The sequence below is a fragment of the Triturus cristatus genome, chromosome 5_2 (assembly GCF_964204655.1).
Source record: "Triturus cristatus chromosome 5_2, aTriCri1.1, whole genome shotgun sequence".
Taxonomy (NCBI): domain Eukaryota; kingdom Metazoa; phylum Chordata; class Amphibia; order Caudata; family Salamandridae; genus Triturus; species Triturus cristatus.
Genome location: NC_140588.1, coordinates 41,698,585 through 41,707,635, shown reverse-complemented (window position 1 = coordinate 41,707,635; position 9,051 = coordinate 41,698,585). Strand labels below are relative to the sequence as shown.

Sequence of the window (9,051 nt, the reverse complement as noted above, 5' to 3'; positions counted from 1 at the left end):
AAAAATGGTGAATTTAAAATATTTCATTAAGATAAATCAATGTTTCTTCAATTATTTTTCACATACTACATTACAATTATTTGAATATTTTTATCTAAATAATTGTAATTACATCTGTCATATCTTGTTATAATCTATGCAAAATTATTATTTTTTGAAAAATAGCAATTATATTTTAAATGGATATGAATTTTACAATAAATACAGAAATTATAAATCGGTCATATTTATTTACATTTCTAACTTAAAAATGTGTATGCACAGTTTAAGTCAGTGCATGGTTGCGCCCTTTGTGTCATATTCATTTTTTATTCATTTAGGGATCAGGTCTATATAAATCGCAAAACACTCATCGGTGCAGAACCAATTTGATAAAATTCCATGTGATAAAAGTGCAATTTTTTTTATTCCTTTTTATTTTTTAAAAATAGTACATTACTACTCAAATTTGCCTGTTATTAGTTTTTATGAACAAATTCGACTTTAAAATTAACAAATCAAAACAGGCAATATCATGTTATGCTGAAGTTTACTGTTTGATTTTCAACCTTGTATAGTAAAACACTTTATTTATATGACCGGTATTATTTTTCTTCCATTATTGTATGTATTATGCATTTAGATATGTTTAAGAGTTTCATCTACTATATAATTACATTCTTCTCACTTTCTGGATAATTTCTATTGTCAAATAAAACATCGTTAAATAAAATATATATGTTTTTATTTTTCATGTTAATTTTGAATTATCAAAACTATTAGAAATACAACGTTCTGTGAGTGCAGCATATCACCCACAGACAAATGGGTTAGATGAGCGTACGAATGCTAACATTAAAAGGTAATGCTATTTAAGAGTCTTTATTTCTAAAATATTTTATCCTGGACCTTTATTGTTAAAAAATTTCTTTTTAATGTTAAGAATATTGACCGGATTTTGGTGTTTCTGTCAAATAATTTCTTTAAAAACAAATTAGGATTGTGCTGTGAAATAAAGCATGCTAAATAATAGTTATTAAGCCAATCCTACCATTGCTTGGTCGGTAATCACTAGAAAACTCAGCATTAGAATTGAAAAGTTCCTTTCTGCATGTCCTTTCATAGAGTTTCTTATCACGGGAAATGGCTGTTAGACCGATGCTATGGTAGTCCATAGCATGGCCCCTTTACCCCCTGTCTGCCTACAATGTTGCCTAGTTCACCAACATCCATGGACCATGTTTGGCACTAGGTCCAGGAATGTATTTAATTTCTATGTTTTCGATTGCGCCGTGTGGTTCAGCCAGAAGCACAAGAGATAACGGTCTTCGCAATTTCAGTGAAAGTCGTACGCATCACAATGAGGGCAGCGGTACTGCGGATCAGTGTCACTTTGTCACACTTCCTATATTGTGCTGTTTGTACAATAGTCCCACCAGCATCTTAATGATGACCACTGTGCTGAATACCATTTCTGAAAAGTCTTTTTCAATATTAAAGAATACATTACATAATTGTAACTTTTTTATTTCACTAATAATATATCACACTTGATTATACATTGTCTGTTACATTCATTCTATGCGCTATTTTTTTTATAATTTTGCAGCATATTGGCGAAATATGTCAACGAACATCAAAACGATTGGGATTTGTTTTTGGACAATGCATTGTTTTCGTTAAGATCAAAGCCGCATTCAACAACTAAAGTTTCCCCTTTTCTGTTAATGTATGGCTGTGAAGCCAGATTTCCAAGTGAGGTTGCAGATGACCTGGTATGAAATAATTTTTTTCGTTTCAATTTGAGAAATGGTTAAAATGTTCTATTACACATATCTAATTCTTCTGATTCATATATGTTGTGTATTGATACAGATATTTACTTGCAGGATATTATTGAAGTATTGATAACTATTAACAATTAATTATATATCTTTCCCTTTTTCATGTATTTTCACATTGATTGTCAAAAATATTTTTAAAATTTTTAGTTTAAATTTTTTTTTTAGAAATAGAAGGCTTAATTCTATTGATAATTGTGTTTTTTTTAAAATATTTTTTTTTCATGTATTGAAGAATTATTAAAAAAAAAAACAGGAATATGATTAGCATTACATATGGAGTTTGATGTTCCCTTTAATAGATTGACTTTATACTACCGACTGAATCTGAATATGCGGACATTGTCTACCAAAAGGAAAAAAAAAGAGAAGAGCTGCAGAAGCAGACCAAAAAGAACATTGAGCTGGCACAGGAAAAACAAAAAGAAAAATTTAAAAAGAGAGTAACCAAAAAATTTAAGCCTTGCACCTTTACAGAGGGACAGTTAGTGCTCCTGAAAAATTCCAGGCTAGGTACGAGAAAAGGAGGTGTTTTACAACATAAATTTAACGGACCGTACACCATTTCAGAAATAAAAGGGAAGCGTGTTACATTGATTAATGCTAGCAACATCGCTCTACGTAGAACATACAATCTGGACATGTTGAGGCCGTATACATCAAGCGGCATCAGCGAAACAAAGAAAGGTATGTTTTGATTTTTCCATTTGGAGTAATTTGGATCTGAATTTTTAAATTATATAACATCACCCTTGATAGAGTGCACCCGCTTGGTTGTTAAGGTACTTATTTAACACAAAGAAAGCAAAACGTTTTTTCTAATAAAATAAACTTTTTGCAAAATGGTATGTTTAAAAAATGATTTTGCTATAATCTTCGTTTTACGAATGGATTGTGGTGGTTTTGGTTAATATTGTTTGTTTTTCGAAACTGAGTTGTTACTAACTTGAACTTCACCTCCTTATTTAACATACTTCTTTGCAATGCGTTCATTTAGGGAAATGTTTAACAATAATTTATAGCCCTTTAATCAAGTTAAAAAAAAATATTTTCCAGCAAGCATGACCAGTGAAGAAGATCACGAAATTCATTCAATCGAAACACTTTCAGAGGAGATGGATGTTTCAGTAGTATTAAAAGCAACTGGAATGATTGGTGGTGAGGTTTCTTTTTATATATTTAAAAAGCAATTTGAAGTTGTAAAAATCTTTATAACACCTTCATAAGCTTGTTGTACTGGTTATTGCACATGCTTGTGGCTTTTAATATATGTACTGTTATTCGAATTTTTCAAAGTCAGTTGAGAATTTAATAAATAAACAAAAAATGCAGCATGCTTGATAAAATTCACTTTTAAAACAGATTTATGTTATTACATATAAGAAAGTCACATATATTTCTCTTTATTTTTCAAATAAGAGCATGTAACATGAAAAAACTATATTGAGCCTCGAAAGCTTCTCCCTTGTTGTTTCTGTTTCCTCATTATTTCAAGCACAAACCTGATCATCATCATCACAAATCTAGCTAAACAGCATTTTAACTCATATCTTATTCTCAATCGAACGGATCAGCACTCCACCATTATTTGGAGACTTAATGATATATTTATATGATGAGTCCTTCCCCGCTGCTGCAATGTCTGTTTGGTCCACCAAGATGACAGTCCATCAAAACAATCTGTCTGTACGTCAATCCTCCATCACCACCTCCACCAACAAGACAAGGTCAAGACCGCTAAGGGGGACCGGCCAGCCCTATATTTAAATAAGTTAAAAAACAATTACCGCAGACAAAATTGAGATCAAGACGTGTAAACACACCGTGTGTTAAAACTCAACTTTTTACACCTCTCAAATCATGCATTATTGCATCGTGAAGAAGCACGCTATGTTTCAAACTACATAGGGTAAGTTATGCGCAATTTATCAATGAAATGTATATGATGCTTAGCATTGCTGATACTGTTAGCTCTCTGTTTCCCACCAATTGATTTCCCTAAACTTCCTCCTCCTGACGATATACCAAACAATGTAATCAATCAATCCGTGGTTGGCTGAATCGCGACTACTCACCTGTAAGGCTTCTGAAGCCGGTGGGTATGCAGGGGACGGTGTAGGTTCTAGTCTAACATGGACATGTTTTTAAGTAATCTTGCGAAAATGTGGAATGAGTTTGCCTGTGTGCTATGGAGCATGATATTGTGCCATGCTCTTGCTGTGATGAAGGAGATTCGGCGTCCTCCTGATCTGTTTTTTTCTGGTGCGGTGAACCACGGCATAGGAAAGCTGTTCTGCTGTTAGTGTTCTTTGTGGGGAGTGAAAGTTTATAGTGGTTTTTAGGTATGCTGGGTTGGTGTTGTTTATAGCTTTATGTGCTTGGATCAGCATATGGAAGGTGATTATAGCCTCGATATAGAGCCAGTGTAGTGTGTGCAGGTGTTTGGATATGTGGCTGTGTTGCAGTATGTTGATAACCGGTTTCACAGCGGCTTTGTGGATGTTTCGTATCTTGCGTGTGAGGATTTTGTTTATTCTGGAATAGAGTGCTTTGCTGTAGTCTATTCTGCTTATGACGAGTGTGTGTGTTGCGTTTTTTCTGTGTTTGTCAGACATCAAATTGAAGGTCTTCAGTAAGATGCGAAGCATGTGAAAGAAGGAGCATGTGACTATGTTCATCTGTCAGTCTGGTTTGATCTTGGTATTTCGAAGGAATCCATGTTTAAATGCACGTAGAGAGTGAGTAGGAGGGCTAGTGAGTGTTATGGTAGCCACCATGTGTCCTTACATGCCTTGGGGTGTGGCCCTATCATGAATACTTATGTTTTGTTGGTGTTGATTTGTAGCCATCTTATTTTCATCCATTTTGCCAATTTTTTGTCCCTTTTTTTTACATTTGTTTTGCTTTTCTGTGGCTCCGTTGGCTTTGATGTATAGGGAGAGGATGAGGTGGGTGTTGTATGCATACGAGTCAATGCTGATTCCGTATCCTAAGAGGATGGTGGCGAGTATAGACATGTATAAGTTCAAGAGGGTTGTACTGACTTACGGACCTGTTGGTGATTCTTCAGGTGGTAGGTGTTGGGCCCAAGAGAAAGGGTGGTAGACTTACTTTTAGTTTTCTGCTGGCTAGATCTATTAATCTATTATATGACTTGTCCATTATCCTTGCGTCGTGTAGTGGGTGTATTATGGTGCAGCGTGATAAGTGTGATGGTAGAGGTGGCCAGTATCTCTAAGTGCCGGTGTTCTATCAGGTCTGTCGTCTCTTCTGGTAGTGTGCTTAGGTGGATGTTGGAATTGTGGGCTATGGCGATTAATACTCCGTGGGGGTGTGGCTGTCCATCCTGGAGATCTTGTATCCTTTGTGAATGGCGATGGCTATATTCAGGGCCGTGGTGGTGTGGGTTTAGTTTTTGGTGAAGAATTTTACCACCATGGTTTTGCTGTTCAGGAGGTCACATACTTAGTTGGCATGTATATACAGTGAAAAGACGTTGAGTGGCTAGTATTGCAAGATCTTCCTTGGTGTGTTGTGCTTGATAAGCATTCCTGTTGGAGCTGAAGGAGTACCGGCAGCACTGACAGCTGAAGGGTCTCTGTGTGTCTGCTGGCGATGCTGGACTGCAGTAGTTGTTTTCTCCTTGGTCGAGTGCGTGGAGTGACACTAGGATGTAGCGTGGGTGGTGTTGAGGTCCAGTGTTCCTATTATGACCGGTCTCTGTAAGCCCTGTCGGCTGCTCTCAGTCAGTCTTTCCCATCTAATGTACACCAACCCTCAACACTCTGCTCAATTACTTTTACCTGGGCCACTGTATCAGTAAGTATTGGTTAACTTCTGAATTGAATGTCTGAAGAGCCAGCAAGGCAACTCCAAAATTCTAGTGCACACAAATTTGCAGCCTCATCTGGCTTTGTAAAGGTAAGTTCAATGTAGTCAAGAGAACGGTAATGAATTGTACATCGCCAAGCCCAGGCTATGTCATCCCGTACCAATGACAGACAGCCCCTGACATGGCAAATCAAATGTAAGGTCTTATTTTTAAAGGAGTCTTAGTTTTCGTGGTCAGCACGTGATTTAATCTTTTAAACACTGACCATATAGACTGTTCGCGTCTGTACAGGTGGGTAATACAAAAGTTTTTTCAAATAAGAATACTCATTAGATTGCTGACAAGGATCTACTGGTGTTTTCAAAGGTCTAGCTTTTTTTCTAATACCTTGTAGAGGCAGATGTGCGGCCTTGTCAGTGAGCAAAGAGATTTGTGAGGGAGCTGTCTGTTGACAATCATGTGTCGTAATGTCCTGAGTAGCAAGTGGTTTGAGAGAGGAGAGAGAGCCATGATGTGCAATAGATTGTTCTTTTTGTGCATTCATTTGTGCCCTAGGTGGGATAGGTGTGTCACTAGCAGCCAGCAGGTGTTACATGCCACTTGGGTCTATTAGTTTAACTACTGACACTAAATCAACAATAATCACCCCCATTGCACCTATTTCTAGCCTCAGCGCATTAACAATCTGCAGAAGAGCTTCAAGTCATGGGTCACCAGTCCCTACTGGCTTATACAAAGCTGTGATGGTGTTAGGGCTTAGGATTTTGAATTTTTGCACTATCTACTCCAGCAGATCAGAGGCCTTTGGCAACGACGTAAACCGGTTATAGCTGAAAATAGCAGTAGCCTCTAAATCGATTACAGGATCTCTCATCAGTTGATTATTCTTGAACTGTGTGGAGGCAATTCCCACCTGTGCTAACACGGTATGTTTGGTCTCGCTACTAGTTTAAGTACGGCTTAGAAAAGCTTTCTGAAACAAAGGCGGTATTGTCGTACAACGGGGTTGCTCATGGTCACTTCATAATGGGTTTCTCTCGACGATAGCTGCCACAGGTAACTCTGAATGAGAATCCATTCACATTCTGTTATTAGGGTCTCTATCCTGTTGATCACACAATTATTAGCGCTGTGCTTGGAAGTTTTCCCTGCCTTTTTAACCTTACCTATCTCACTCGATGCTCCATTCTCCACCCCAAACCTTCCATTGTGTTACCTTTTTCCATGGTTACTCTAGCAATAAGCTAATTAAATGCTGTAAGGTGGAGTCAGAGCATGGGAAATATTATTTTTTAGAAGTAAACCAGTGTCACAGCAAAGTCTGTCCCAAGTATCACTACTGAAATGTATTTAAACAATAGTGTCACTATGAAAAATAGTATGCAGCACAAATCGGCACATTACCTTAATTTTAATCACATGCGTCCCTTCTATGGCACAGTAGCCATGTAATTGAGCTGGCGCTGCTATTCCTCTTCCTGGCTTTGACGGGTGCAGGACGGGCACACCCTTGGCCCGGACTTTGCCCGGGCGCTTCATTATGATTGGAATTGTTGTGCTTGTCTGATGCTGCCACTCGGGGCCGAGCAGGGGCTTCTGGAGTTTGTAGGCTGTTCTTCTAACTCCTTTGCATGGAGTCGTTGGGCTGTTATCCTCATGGCACTTGGAGGTAAGGGCCAAGGCGTTCCCGTCACTGCGATACTGAATACAAGCTGGCCCTTCCCCTCACGGCAATTGACAATCACCTATAAGGCTTTGTTTATACAACTTTTTTCTTCTTTTGGTATACATTTCAACTTTGGTGAAGTAGGGATGGCCAGGAATGGTGTCGGACCATGTAGGTGACGGATCCCCACAATGTGTTTCTCTTCTGCTTCGGGCACGCCATCAACCCGAGACGTGCCCTGATTGTCGAGCCATGGCGCGGAAGACTTGCGGGAGTGTTCCCGGAAGTTTTTGGAAGCCAGGCACTCTGTCCAGCGCCACTCAAGTTCACGCTCCTGTAGGTGTTCGATGTATCGCTGGCTCCGACCACACCATCGTTCATTTGAATTTGGTACAGGTAAGTCCCAATGCCATTTAAAGTCGAATAAGCTGCGTGGCTCTTCGTCTCCCCTCACTGTTCACGAGACTCGATAGATGGAGCATGGGGTCGCTCCCACACTGCTCCTTTGGGGCCTCCGTTGTTGCCTGCGGCCTACCCGCATTTTTGGGGACTGTACGCGACTCCGGCAAAGTACAGGTACTTCACTCAGCCATTGTCCGTTTACTTTCCCCATGTTGTCCGTCTGGTCCATTAGCTATGGCCTCAACACAGCTGTTTGCTCCGTCCTCGGCTCCACCGCCGTTGTTGTCGGCATAGGCACGGCCGCTGTCTGCGACCTTTGCAATGTGGCTCAGGCCATGGATCTGGCTTTGGTGCCACCGTGGATCCGGCCTCTGCACCGTAGTGTATCCTCCCTCTGTGCCTCTATGGATCCAGCCTCGGTGCAGCCGTTGGCTTCGATCTTGACAACTCCGGCATAAGTTCAATGGCTTGGACTCAAAATGTCTTTTGGCTACGGACACTGCATCGTCTTTGGCTCATACCACGGCTACGCCGCTAGCTCCATCCTCAGCCCCGGACTTGGCGTCACACGGTGTAGTTCCCTCAAGGGCTGGTCTATATCGAGCTCAGCATCTCTACTGACCGGTAGTCATTGAAAAAATATTTTTAGGAGTCTGAATACCCTCTCACATCTCAGTGTGATGATGTAACCGCACTGGTTTATTTTTCTTGAGCGTACAGTACAGCTGAAATTATCTCCAAAACCATTGGACGCTGTCCCCTACATCCTTGCCTAAGTTAGTAGTTCATTCATTTTCTGTTGTTGCGTAGGGGAGGTTCTTCCCCTCAAATTAAATACGGTGCCTATCAGGACACTCCTTACTACAGTGATTCAGCCTGCGACCTCCTCCAAAGAGTCACTTCTGCACCTTGACAGCTATCTCACGCTCGTTCTGTTGAGCACCTACTCCACCGACAGGGGCACCTGTGTATACCAGGCAAACCCGGTTACATCACACAACACACACAGCTACAGTGTCAGGTTGTCCAGGTCTCTGGCTCCCTGAGTGGCCTCTGCGCTGCTATTCGCCCACAGTGTCAAAGGAGCGTTCTCATTAACCGGCAGAGGTTCACACATTGCTCTCCTAGGCAATTGCCTATGTGTGGGGATGCAACCCCATCCATCTGACTCCATCGGCAAGTGTCAAAGCAACACCACCTCATTATAATTGTAATTTTGCTACTCAGCATGTTTCATGTTTTCTTTTTTAATGTTAAACTTCTATTGAAATTACAATTATAAAATCGATTTCACAATGTTCAATTTATTTTTTAAAAGTGCACTACATTAT

At 39.9% G+C, this 9,051-nt stretch overlaps 1 protein-coding gene across 1 annotated transcript; it reads left to right on the top strand.

Moving 5' to 3' along the window:
• The first annotated feature begins 740 nt into the window (after positions 1–740).
• On the top strand, positions 741–3,046 carry LOC146822628 (uncharacterized). The gene is made up of 4 exons (XM_085606251.1): positions 741–841; positions 1,589–1,754; positions 2,123–2,507; positions 2,877–3,046. Exons 2-4 carry the CDS (start codon positions 1,707–1,709, stop codon positions 3,044–3,046), a joined length of 603 nt encoding a protein of 200 aa, XP_085462377.1. The 5' UTR covers positions 741–841; positions 1,589–1,706.
• Positions 3,047–9,051: the final 6,005 nt, after the last annotated feature.

Excerpts from the sequence above, each read along its gene's own strand:
- LOC146822628 (XM_085606251.1), top strand. The coding sequence starts at position 1,707 with ATGTATGGCTGTGAAGCCAGATTTCCAAGTGAGGTTGCAGATGACCTG. Across the intron at positions 1,755-2,122 it reads GTGAGGTTGCAGATGACCTG|ATTGACTTTATACTACCGAC; the intron begins GTATGAAATAAT and ends TCCCTTTAATAG. Across the intron at positions 2,508-2,876 it reads CATCAGCGAAACAAAGAAAG|CAAGCATGACCAGTGAAGAA; the intron begins GTATGTTTTGAT and ends AATATTTTCCAG.